This window comes from Chanodichthys erythropterus, chromosome 22 (genome assembly GCF_024489055.1).
Source record: "Chanodichthys erythropterus isolate Z2021 chromosome 22, ASM2448905v1, whole genome shotgun sequence".
NCBI classification, from domain to species: domain Eukaryota; kingdom Metazoa; phylum Chordata; class Actinopteri; order Cypriniformes; family Xenocyprididae; genus Chanodichthys; species Chanodichthys erythropterus.
This window is the reverse complement of record NC_090242.1, coordinates 19,135,779-19,149,328: the sequence shown is the minus strand read 5'-3', so window position 1 is coordinate 19,149,328 and position 13,550 is coordinate 19,135,779. Positions and strand designations below refer to the sequence as shown.

General features: G+C 38.1%; 1 protein-coding gene across 1 annotated transcript; it reads left to right on the top strand.

Moving 5' to 3' along the window:
- Positions 1–8,874: 8,874 nt before the first annotated feature.
- On the top strand, positions 8,875–12,357 carry barhl1b (BarH-like homeobox 1b). The gene is made up of 3 exons (XM_067376718.1): positions 8,875–9,328; positions 10,855–11,077; positions 12,063–12,357. Exons 1-3 carry the CDS (start codon positions 8,875–8,877, stop codon positions 12,355–12,357), a joined length of 972 nt encoding a protein of 323 aa, XP_067232819.1.
- Positions 12,358–13,550: the final 1,193 nt, after the last annotated feature.

Here is a 13,550-nt window from a genome sequence, read left to right as displayed (position 1 = left end):
TAGTGTCTGACAAATTAATATTCTTTTTCTTTTTCTTAAAATCCTCCCAAACAACATGTGGCGATGTTGGTGCTGTTTGACCATTTTTTTAGACTATCTGACACTCAACAATTTTATGCAATTCTCCAGCTGTGATCCTTAGAGAGTCTTTGGCCACTCAAACTCTCCTCCTCGCCATGCATTAGGACGATATAGACACACAGTCCTTTTCCAGGCAGATTTATAACATTTTCTGTTGATTGGAAAATTTTAATTATTGCCCTGATGGTGGAAATAGGAATTTGCTTCAGATAATTTTTACAGCCACTTTCTAATTTGTGAATCTCAATAATCTTTTGCTGCACATCAGAACTATATTCTTTGGTTTTACTCATTGTGATGAATGATTAAGGGAATTTGTTTCCTCGTGTTTATATTCTATTGAAACATGAAATCATGGCTGGACAATTTCATGTTCGTAGTCACCTTGGTGTGAATACACTTTAGACATAATTTACACAATTTACTTTGAATGAAAGATCAAATGGATAAATGGATTTATTTCCACAGTCTTCTTTGTTCACATTTACTAAGGGTATGAATAATTTTAAGCATATATAATATTAGAATGTATGATATTAATTATATATTTTATATATATATATATATATATATATATAGAAGAGAGAGAGAGAGAGAGAGAGAGAGTTATAAATTCTAATATATCAAATATATTTAAACTTAATTATGTAAAATAATTAAGTTGAAGTTAATAGAGTGAAACTTTTTAAAATTATAAATTAATGTAGCACATTTAGCTGATCTGAATTACATTTGCTATTATATATTAATCAGCAATCTAATTTTAATTGAGTGATTTCATTTCTTTCAAGATAAAGAAGCTGATCTTGGATGCTGCGGAGGAGAGACTCCTGGTGCCCCGTTATGGTCTCTTTTCCCACCCTGTAGATCACAGTGATCATCTCTGCTTGGTGAGTGAAAGGCGAATGAGCTCTAAAACATGTGGCGTTCACTAATGAAGCAATAAAAGTCACGGTAGGGGGTGGGTGTACTGGTGAGGGGGGCTCTGGAAACCAGTCCCAACAATGACAGGTGTGATAATTATGACGTTCTGACCTCGCATATTACCTGCACATTGGATAAGATATAAACCAGATTAAATTTGAGGACTTTGGCATGTGGATGATTCACTGCACGTGTACATGTGTGCATTAGTACCAAAATACATCATTATGATAACAAGACAGGCCATTGGTACAACCATCATGTCATCTTCATGAACGTGTCATGTTCAATGACCGAGAGATTGTCGAAGTCACAATTATGCACCACAATGCTGCCTGGGAATGAGCTCCAAATAAATGTAAAATAGGTCTGCACTCACTCTGACCACTTCCCTGTGTCTTTGGCAGGCTGACCAGACCACCTTCAAGAACGCCTACATTCCCTATGTCACTCCTGTTTCCTGCCAGTTTCCCCAATGGCTTCATAATAACATTTAACAATGATTTATCAACTTGTGAAAACCCTCCCAAATGCCCTGACAGAGGGGATAAGGATGAGGGGCAGTGCACTCTGACACCCCCTGGAGGCCGGGGTATATGGGGCATCTTTACCTCTGTCCAACAGCTTGTGTGTGTCTCCCAGTGGCAGCTGGATGGGACCACCAGGCACAGCAATGCCCACCCACCCCATTATTCTGTAATGGCTGTGCAATGGTCTAACATTGAACTCTGAACCCTTAATGAAAAACCACCTTGGCTCTGTCCCTACTCTACATTTACTTGGCCTTAAAAAATAACTGGCCACAACGGCAAAGAGGCCTAGCGATTATAAGTGATTGTGATTATTTCTTTCAGAGGAAAAAGCAACAAGTTAATGCTAATTGGCTTAAAGGATTACTTCACTTCAGAATTAAAATTTCCTGATAATGTACTCCCCCTCATGTTATCCAAGATGTTTATGTCTTTCTTTCTTCAGTTGAAAAGAAGTTATGGTTTTTGAGGGAAAACATTCCAGGATTTTTCTCCATATAGTGGACTTCACCAGGGTACAACGGGTTGAAGGTCCAAATTGCAGTTTCAATGCGGTTTCAAAGTGCTCTACACGATCCCAGATGAGGAATAAGAGTCTTATCTAGCGAAACGATAGTTCATTTTCTAAAAAAAGACTGCTCTGCGATGAGGCACACATTATGTAATCATGTTGGAAAGGTCACGTGTGATGTAGAGGGAAGAACCGCGGTAAGGCGAAAAATCTCATTTTCTCCTCCAACTTCACAATCGTCCGACATCGTTGTTTTACCTTTTTTTAGTAAAGGCCATTTGACTTAGTCTTTGCACGTTCGCTTTGTAAACACTTGCTTGATATTTCTCACTACGTCATCCGTGACCTTTCCAACGTGATGTGTGGCGGATTGCAGAGCCAGTGCAAGATGAGAATTTGTGGTTAAAAAGTATACTTTTTTTTTTTTTTTTAAGATACATTTTTTTAGATTTTTCGCTAGATAAGACCCTTATTCCTCGGCTGGGATCATATAGAGTCCTTTGAAGCTGCACTGAAACAACAATTTGGACCTTCAACCCATTGAACCCTGTTGAAGACTGAAGAAAGACATGAACATCTTGGATGACATGGGGGTGAGAAAATTATCAGGGAATTTTATTTCTGACATGAACTAAACATTTAATGCAGCATGCAGTATTTATAGACTATTCTACATAAAATAACAGTTTTCTATTTTAATATATCAAATTGTAATTTAATCATGTCACAAAAAAGCTCAATTTTCAGCATCATTACTCCAGTCTTCAGTGTCACATGATCCTTCAGAAATCTTTCTAATATGATTTGCTGCTCAAGAAATATTTCTTATTATCATCACTGTTGAAAAAGAACAGCATTGTTTTGAAATAAATATATTTTGTAACATTATGTCTTGACTGACACTTTTGATCAAGTTAATGCATTCTTGCTAAATAAAAGTATTTTTTTTTTTTTACTAAAGTGTTAAAAGTATTATTTATTACTTTTAAATATGTCTTACTGACCTCAAATTTTTGAATGGTTGTGTACATTTTTTTTATTTATTTTCTTATTATTATTCTGATGCAAATCTGATGAAAATGAGTTTTAATTGTTATGTCATATATGATAACTGAAGAATTTTATGACTTAAAGTTTATGATTTGTGAAAAAGTATATTTTGAATCTATAGATGGCACCAAGATAATGTATAGCCGACATGCTGCTCTGCCTCTTTGTTGGCTCCTCACCACAATTTCTCTCTCCTTCTTAGCAGATGTCATCCTTGAAGTCTGTCAAGAGTTATAAATCACTGAGCTGTTGATGAACTTGGACATGGAGGGAGGATAGTGAGGGAGAGAAGTCAGGAGTCATCACCTTGAGATTATGTGCAATTTGTAAGTAGTTCTTTCCTTGGTCTTAACTAGTTGAGTTTTTTTAGTTGAAACAACAAAATATTCCAAGACACTCACATGGTTGAGTGTAAAAAGCATTTAACAAACTGGGCTAAGTCATTAAAATATTTAAAGCATTGATTAACGCATTAAAGAATGCTTGTGTGAACAACCGATGTGCATCCTGAAGAAGGCTGTGTCAAGCAGAAACGCATTGATCAACATTTAGTCCAGTATGAGTGCCTTGGAATAATTTGTTGTTTCATCTGATATTATTTACCTCTCATGTATCCAATGAGCACCAGTGGATGTGTTTATATATAGTTGCCTTGTTTTAGGCGAGTTTTACATTTTAAAGTGATTTTTTGAAAGCTCACTCACCAACAAAGCTATTTGTCTATTTGTTTCAAAATTAACAACATATGCTCCATTGAAAGTAACAACTCACCGCTCGAAATATCCAGTTGTTTGTTTATACCTTGCATAGCAAACAAATACAGCATTTTCACATGAAGGAAAATCAGTTTGCTGAATACAGTGATTTCAGTTTGGTGGTGTAGAATGTGATTCCACCTGCAGAGATGAGAGGCAGAAAGGGTTTTTTTGTACTTGGTGAGGTGGTTGTAGCAGAAGTCAGGTAGGGTCAGCTCTTCTTCTGCTTCATTCTCTGAGGTATCACCATATCAATATCTCTCTGAGCGTGCATTTTTGAGAAGAAACACTCGAAGTGATGAGTGCTGAACAGCCTTTGGGCCTCTAGAGACCAAATCAAACTCTGTGTTTCCTGTAACCTCAGCACCATGGGAAGTGACCACCCGCACACACACACACACACACACAGAATAACGACGACCTGCTCTCCTCTGTCCGACGATGTGAGCCACTGCTCCGGGTGGTTTTACACAAAGTGATGATTTCTTTGTCAAACATCCCTTCGATACACACACTCGCACACACTGGTTTTTCCCTGAAGCGATCCACAACCCCCAACCCGTTCAGTCCTAGCCCACTACGGCTAGGCCTCCAATTAAATCAAAAGTGGTTTGTTTTTATTGGTGTTTTGCGCTGACAAGTGGGCTATCATCCTGACGACTCTACCTGTCAGTGAGCGACTGAAAATCCTCAGTTGACAATGCCCAATGCTTCCAATTAGGAGAGAATCAGACTCCTGGCGTGCTAGCGATCTTTCCACCCTCCCCCAAGGCCCTTCCTTAAACCACCCCCCCGCCCCAATCTCTGGCACCCCCATCTTTCGGCACTCGCCCTACCGGCTTCTGCCATTTCGCTCTCTCGTTCTTGCTCCCTTCATAATTTTCCCCTTCCTTTTTTTTTTTTCAAGGTAGGTATATCTCCTCTGCAAATTACTGACACAAAACGGGGTGGCGCACCGGCGGTCCCGAGCCTGAGTGCTGGCGGTCCCGAGCCCCCTGTCAGCTTTAATGAGCCAATAAAGGTATATTTCTCCAGCGTGAATGCGCTAAAGTCTTTCTTGTGTGACAGCTGACTGGGAAATGTGAGTGTTAACCTTATAAAAGATTCAGCGGTTCTCATTATTTTCTGTCAAATCTCACACCTGATGGCTTTAAGGTGCATCATTTGCATCGTTGACTGGTCCAGGGTGTGCCCGTTTTTTTCCGTACAATGTTTGTTTGTTGACTGAAGTCAACATTTCTTTCCTTTTGCACGTCTTTTTTTTTTCTATCACAAGGAATGTTTTACTCAATGTTTCAAAATGACAGCGATGCCAAAGTTTATCCAGGAACGACGTACCATTTTCCTGAACATATCCAAGTATATATTTAACAAACATGGAACAGAATAAATAAATGAAATTCAAAACATTGTTTTCACCCGAGGTAAGGCAAGATCAAACGTCTTTGAAGCCTCTTGCCACTCATCTCTTCTGCCTCTTCCTCAAATCTTCAAACAATCAGAGGATGTACGTTAAATACAAGTGTTTGAGTGACAGATTTTTAGAGGGCGTTTCTGTGCATCTCCATTTGGGGTGTCAGGTTCCGCATTTTCTGTCCTCTATATGGATTGTTCATTCAACAAACTGTCCAACTGTCCAATCACTAAAGCTCCATCAATTTTATAAGTCATAAAAAGAAGTCATAAAAGGTTCATAAAAGATTGTTCATAATTAGGTTCCTTAAATTGCCACACTGATTAATATATATGTGTGTGTGTGCGTATGTATATGTATGTAAGATATATATATATATATATGTATATATATATATATATATATATATATATATATATATATATATGTATATGTGTGTGTGTGTGTGTGTGTGTGTGTGTGTGTGTGTGTGTGTGTGTGTGTGTGTGTGTGTGTATGCATGATATATATATGGTTCCTTGAGCATATAAGCTCATAGATAAATCACTCATTAAGTTTTCCTTAATATTTATAGCTTTTACTTATTAAACAAACTTACTGGAATATTGCCACCAGGATTTTTCTCTTTTTTTTTTATTAAATGAATTTAATAACATGAAAAATAAATAAATAAATAATTTAAAAAAAGCAACTAAATCCCATGCCATAATACCAAAGGTAGTGTGTGCTGTGCTTTAAATAAAAAGAGATTTTGAGCCATTCAAGGTTTTTGACTGTTTGGACATAATGAAGGAAAACCAGTGCAAAACAGAAGCCATACTAAGGCAGCCATTAAGCACTTTATCTATACTGGTTGAATGACTGATAAAACATAAAGATGCTTTTCTATTTGACCTTTTAAGTAAAAAATCATTAAGTTTTACCGCACCTGTTGTCACTTTACTAAGAGGTCTGAATTTCATTTATCTAACAAATAAAGCCCGAAACATACCACAGATAGGCTAGATAACTCCTGTCATGGCCTGCCACAGAGACTAAAAAAGAAAAAAGAAAAGAAAAATCCCCATCACACGCAGTGGGCATCCTTATAGGAGTCTCTAACTAAAGTGAGCTCGCTTGCACCCCGCCTCATTGTGACAGCTTGCAGCCGCGTTGACACCCCTTGGGAGCGGAGAGCGGATTCACTAACCTGCCGTTGTCTGAGGCCGAATAGCGCTTCCAATCTGCTGTTCTGATGGGGGGCTCGATTATTGCGACCTGTCGAAAAACACGAGGGGCTAACTGTTTGAGAAAAAGACGTGAAAGGCAGAACAATAGTTTTTCATGCATGTTAGAGTTTTGTGTCACGCTGGGCTTTCAGAAAGAGCAGTCGCCCTCATTATTGCTCATTAACATTGCATACATTACCATTAGATACTTGTTATGAACTAAACGACATGGTTGTTCGATAATCGCGTTTTGTGCATCGGAAAAAGAAAAGAACACTAACGTATCAAGCGACAATGCAACAGACTGCCCTGTGTTAGGGTATTAAAGCACAAATACATCTTGTATTTTGATCTTGACGATTAATGCACTGCCAATAGTAGTGGCTTATTAGTATATTGGTGGTTTATTTATTTATTTGTACATCAGCAGTCATTATTTTAGGTGTGTTGTTGTTTCGATTGTTTTGTTGTCGGTTTTAACCAATTTAAACACCAACCGTTCAGATGGAAGTATCAAATTATATAAGTAGATAATATATGTATCAAGTGTGTAAAAAATAGGCTATTAAAATCCTTCTTCTATACACTTGAGTGTAAACAACATGCTCATTATTTTTATAAACTTTTTTTAAATATTATCTAGGTATATTATGCAGTTTTGCATTACAAATATCAATAATTTAACCAATCTGACCAGAATAAAACATATATGTAAAAATTAATGAAATTATTAAAACTTTAACAATTAAAACACAGTCATAAGGGTTTTGTTTTATGATTGTCATGTCACATGACACCAAAATGGCTTCCTGCATGTTGGTTATTCCACACTAACTTTGATTTGGGGGACAAATATTTAAAATGTCAAATATTGGTAATGATTTATGTATTAAAACATTATAGTATTGCTTCACTGCTTATTTATTTCTGCAAAACTTCATATGCCAACATTTTCTGTTTACTTTTTTTAGCTTTTTAATGAGATTTTTTTTATTACATTTTGCTTACACCAATCAAATGATAATTTAAGTCTTTCAAAAATATAAAATGGGTTTAATACAGAAACTGAAAACATGTTTGTCATAGTAAAAGTATATTTTTGTGTGGAATTTAATGGTGTATTTACAATATAAATGCCTTCAGGCCAGAATCTTATATAAGAAGTGTCTTAAAGTATATCATATAAAATATTAGAATTAAATACATCAACGTTCAGTAGAAGCTATAAGGGAATTAAATTTAAAAAAAGAGAAATTGTGAGAAAGTGGTCAAGAAGACGTGACTCAACGCGCGCTATGAGGAGGAGAGAAAGGACCTCCCCACTCCTCATAATAACCCCATTATAAGGCTCATCAATGATGTAATGAAAGCAAACAGTGTTGAAAATTGCCTGTAAACAGTTGGATCCCAGTCTCCTAATGAATTCAGTGTCTCTTTTAATCAAAGTGGGCGACCTGTGGGGAGGGGTTTATTGGGCGTGGGGGGGTCCGGTTTCATCTTAGCGAGCCAGTCAACACCCCAAAACACCTCCTAACCAATGGAAGCGAGTCGCTGGGGACTCACGTGGAAGGGGTGCCCTTAAAAACCTAGCCACTGAGTTGTGCACAAGTTCATTTGTTAGGCTTTATCCGACTTTCCGTTCCCCAATGTGTGTATTTAACCTGCATTACCTCATTTGTGCTTCTGTCTTCTCACAGCATTCTTTCTGCGCTCTACCGTCCAACCATTTCGCATTGCATCACCTGCGCTGGCACAGAATGCACTTGCCTTTTCCATCCCGATTCAACTCTGCTTCTCGCCACAGCGAACTACCTTTGAACTGATGAAAATTGCAGCTGCTCCATAGGCGCGAGGCTCGAGTTGCTGCCGCTTTGCTTCTGTCCGTGGTGCTGAAATGCGCGCGCCCGCTAAGTAGGCTACCTTGTGGTTTTACACTAACACTGTTACTTCAGAACAGCTTTTTGAAATAATTTCATAAATAATTCAAAGCTACCATCGATGCGTCTCGCGTCTTCGAAAAATACCGGGATTTGGAAAAAATTAATTAAATTTGCCAGCCTAGAGTATATTTAGGCTGTATCGATTTTTTTTTTGAAGAGTGTGTGAGGAGCTAAAGAAAAAAAAAATTGGAGGCAGGGTCTGTGTATCTACTTCATACAGAACCTCTTCAAGAAACCTCCTTTTTCTTTTTAAACTTAAACTAAAAGTCCTCAAGGAAGAAGAAAGTTTTTTTTTTTTTTTTCCCAGACAGGGGATGAATATTTCTCATTTCCGATTCCGATTCTGCTTTGGATTTTCCTCCTGGATAGATCGCTATTAAATCGAGCGCCATTCACGCAGAACTTGGCTGAATACAGATGATAATCTGAACAGAAAGCTTCACGCAAGCAGCAGTGTGGAGATGGAAGCGTCCACCAACGGCTCCAGTTTTGGAATCGACTCCCTGCTATCCCACAGGCCAGGAAGCCCGGTTATCGCGAAGGGGGACAGTTTGGTAGGGGAATGCCGGTCCCCGCTGGAGTTCAGCCCCAGGTCAGACTTAGAGAGCGGTTGTTCTTCTCCTCCGTCTCCGAGGCGGGAGTGCGGTGAGGATGCGGCGCAGAGACAGGGTCATCCGCTCGGGCTCGCGTCCCATTTACAGCACGGCCCGATCTCTGCTGGATCTCAACCTCGGACTGTCACTTCATCCTTCTTAATAAGAGATATTCTGGCTGACTGTAAACCCTTAGCGGCGTGTGCCCCTTACTCGAGTAACGGCCAGCCGACACAGGAGACGGGGAGACTGGCATCTAAAATCGCAGACGACTTCATTGAAAAGATCCACAGTAACTCATCGTCAGACAGTGAATACAAAGGTAAAAAAAATAAAAAATAACAGCTTGTTTTTAATGGTGTTTTAAAATGAGAGCACATGAACTATAACTTGACACATTTATATAGCATTGAGTTCAAGCAGGCTGGCTTGATGAATATCCTTGGCTATGTTTTTAAAATAATTGGGGGATAAAAAATAAAAAGAATTTTCATGATTCTTATTATTCGTTCATTTATAGCCAGTGTTGCTATAAAATGGTACATTATATGATTGATAGATGATAGATCCCTTTATAGGCTAATAATAATAATTTAAAAAAAGCACATTTTACAATCAACTGTCTTAATAATCGTAAAATATATTTAGCTACTGAAATTAATGCATAGTACTACCAAAATATTTTCTGTGGCTTCAGTGCATTAAATATAGTTCATTTTTGTTTACGTGGTTATTCGCTGTTTGTAAGTGTATTGTACATTCATTGTGCTTATTAGTTTAAAGCTAGGTTCAGGGAAAAGGAAGTTGAACAAAGAAACATCATCAGCCAGATTCATTAAGGATTTGTCCAGGTGAAATTACATCTGAGGAAAAAAACAGAGTAAAAGACCGTTTCCTGTGACATATAGCCTATTGATTCCATGATGCAAACACAAAGGCCAGTATTGATAAATGTAAAAATTTGCCTTTTTTTATTTTTTATTAGGCTACTATTTATTATCATTACTATTACAAAGAATATTATCGTCTTAATATTTTATTTCTTATGTTATATGAATATTATAATATGCACGTGTTTATTGGTGTTCATGTATTTGGCCTACTGACTGCTGATGTCGTTATTGATTCTCATACTTTTGTAAAAGTGTTTTCACAATCTTGCACTTTTAGTGGAAGTAGGGCATGATGGTCTCATCTATTCGCCTACCTTCAGCTATGATTCTAAATATATATTCTACTCTCACATCATGAAATTATTAGCTTGGCAAGTCTATAGGCGCGGTGATCAAAATTAATGCTCTCCAAATCAAAGCCATTCCATCTCCAGAGCGCTTGTAAAGAGTGTGTGCGCCGCTTTGATTTTTGCCTTTCTTCCCCTTATATTTCAAGGATTTGATGCAATTTGTCCCAGTGCTAATCAGATTTGTAACGCACGGGGTCGGTCCGCTCTTTATTTCGCTCTTATCCCCGTCCCTGTGAAGTTTCTCCGGTCTCGGTTGAAAGGTTTCCATCCCTTGTGGCTCAATTAGCCGGATTATTGTGCTCCTTGAGAGACGACTCAACTACTCGACTGGCAAGGTCTCTCGCGTCGTGTCCCTCTCTTTCTGGGTTCAGAGAGAAAAGAGTTTGGTTTAGATAGGGAGATAGGGGTGAATTAATAATCACAACCTCGTGTTTTCAAGTTCTGAAAATAAAATCTGAAAACTGTACGCACGAGACCATCAAGGATTTAAACCTTTGACACCATAACTACTTGCCAAAGTAGGGTATTTGAAACACATGGGCTGGCTAACTAACTCGTGTTAAAGTGGCTTAATCAGTGCCCTTCCGTTTTATGTGATGTTTCAGTGAAAGAGGAGGGCGACAGGGAGATCTCGAGCAGCAGAGACAGCCCGCAGGTTCGCCTGAAGAAGCCACGGAAAGCGCGGACCGCCTTCACTGACCATCAGCTCGCCCAGCTGGAGCGCAGTTTTGAGCGTCAGAAGTACCTGAGCGTGCAGGACAGAATGGAGCTGGCAGCATCTCTCAACCTGACCGACACGCAGGTCAAAACCTGGTACCAGAACAGGAGGTGAGCATGTGGTCAGCTGGAAACAGAATTAAATGTAGCCCAGCAACATTAAAAATAAAGCTGCAGAAATCAAATAGTCTAGTTAATTATTTTTACTATAGTAAGATAAAATGTGCTTCTTGGCTATATAGGCCTGTTATGTTATTTTCCCTTTAATTGTGGAGTCTCCTGCCAAAAATGATAATACATGTCAGGTGACGTCGTTGCGTCAGTTTTGCTCCACTAAAACTAAAGGAAATGCTGCAGAATTAATATCCACTTTTTTAACATTTAAATATAATAAAATATTCAACTTTTTAATGTTTAAAGAGGCTCTAACCACATCATTCTTATTTTATAGCTTTAGTAAGAACTACAAAATGGAATAAAAATGAAATTCGAAAAAAGAGGAGAAGAAAATCAATAGAAATACTGCACTTCTACAAGTGGTTTATTTGCACATTTTTCCCTTCTGTTCGCATCTAATTCTGTCCAGATTTAAAATATACAATTTTTTAACCATGCATGGTGCAAATAAAATGACTAAATACTGTTAAATCTAATTAACCTTCTAAAATGTCTGCGCCATTCGATGCCTGCTTTTACCTTATATATTGTATTAGTTACACAAATAATGTGAATTAAATGCCAAAATACTTTAAGAAACTTTCCCATAACTCTCAGCAGACTCATGACCCTCATATGAAGAGGCTTATAATCTAATTTCACTTTTATCAACCTTTTAATGTAAAAGACAAAGCTCTTACAGTTTTCTGTTTTTCTCCTTTCTATCCTTAACGTTGAATTGTGTTGTTAAAATTCATATTCATACATATACTTAAATAGGAGATCAGTCACAGAGGATTCAGTTTTTATTTTTCTGAACTCTGGGTTTTATGTTTCGCTTGGGAATAGTATACATAAAACACTAGTCATTGAATAATTTCGATTTTATTTTTCCTATACTAACATTATTCTCTTTCCTCTTGAAAAAAAAAAAAAAAAGAACGAAGTGGAAGAGACAAACGGCGGTCGGACTGGAATTGTTAGCGGAGGCTGGAAATTATTCTGCGCTGCAAAGGATGTTCCCCTCGCCGTATTTCTACCCTCAAAGCCTGGTGTCGAATCTGGACCCTGGAGCAGCGCTCTACTTATACAGGGGACCTTCGGCGCCCCCGCCGGCGCTGCAGCGTCCTCTCGTTCCCCGGATTCTTCTGCACGGTCTCCAGGGCGCCAACGAGCCGCCGCCGCCTCTGCCCCCCCTCTCCGGTGTGCTACCCAGACCAACGCCACCGCGATGAACGGCGCGATTCGGACTCGTTGCAATACATGGCAGCTTTGAACTCCACCATCAAAGAACAATTTTATTGTTGACAAAATATTCGAGATATATTACGAAGCCACAAAAACAAGCTGAGACACAAAAAGTGGTTAGAGACATTTTTCAACTTTATTTAATTATTTATTTTCGCTATGTTTTTTTTTTTTAACTTATATGTTTATATTGTTTGTTTACCCTAAAGGTTAAATCTGGAGAAAACAAATACGCAATAATAGCGGGACATGATTCTACAGGGACACTTCGTTTCACAAATTATTATTACTTTATCTAGCCAATATTACAAATGTGAATTGTTGGTGAATCCCTGACGCAAAGAATATTTAAATGGTAGATTCATATTTAATTATCCTGAGATCAAATCCAGGTCACAAGTTAATAAATCGTGGGTTTTGTAGTGACCCTCTAAAATGTACAAAGGTAAAGAAGTGTAAATAAGAATATTTTGTTTTATGTTAAAAGACAAATCTCGAATTTTCTCTTTTTGTATCATATTTCCAAGCCTTACGTGAACAGGTGAGATTGACGTGAGCAGCACATTAGAAATCAAAAACGAAAAAGAAGTGTCACTTTTCTATTTGACAAACAGTTAAATGCTATCCGGAGTTCCATACCCAAACAGAACAAGCAGGTGGATTGGACGAGATGGATTATTAATCGATTATCAATCGATTATTTTTGTGCTGCTTTTTTCGTTTCTGTATTCCTGCGCAACTGCCAGCAGTATCACTTTGATGTTGATGGGAAAACGCCAAGTCCTGGTCAAGGAAATGACGAAGTGTTCGCCCAGGCGTTGTGCAATAACTCTGTAAAAAGCCGTTGAAATATCTTGTCATTCTTTCTGGTGAAGCTGTATATTGAGAATTATGATTTGTGAAGTAATGATTCTCGTAATTCCAAATGATTTTCGTTCGTGCCCCCGTGTGTTAGCGGTGTGAACTTCTGGAAAACTCTTAAAACTGCTGGATGTGCGGGGGAGGGTGGTCTTCAAGCAAGGAGAATTACTTTTATAAATGTGCTAATAAAGATCTTTCATTAATTTACCACTGACTGAGAATGTGGAGGTAGCCTATACAAATACTGGTTAAATACACACTCGTGTTCTCACAGACAATTCAATTACACTAAACCAACAGCCAATATAAAAGGTATGGC

What these genes read in the sequence shown, in the direction of transcription:
- barhl1b (XM_067376718.1), top strand. Translation starts at nt 8,875, where the DNA reads ATGGAAGCGTCCACCAACGGCTCCAGTTTTGGAATCGACTCCCTGCTA. An exon ending in GTCAGACAGTGAATACAAAG is followed by an intron (nt 9,329 to 10,854) that starts GTAAAAAAAATA and finishes GTGATGTTTCAG; the next exon opens with TGAAAGAGGAGGGCGACAGG. An exon ending in ACCTGGTACCAGAACAGGAG is followed by an intron (nt 11,078 to 12,062) that starts GTGAGCATGTGG and finishes AAAAAAAAAAAG; the next exon opens with AACGAAGTGGAAGAGACAAA.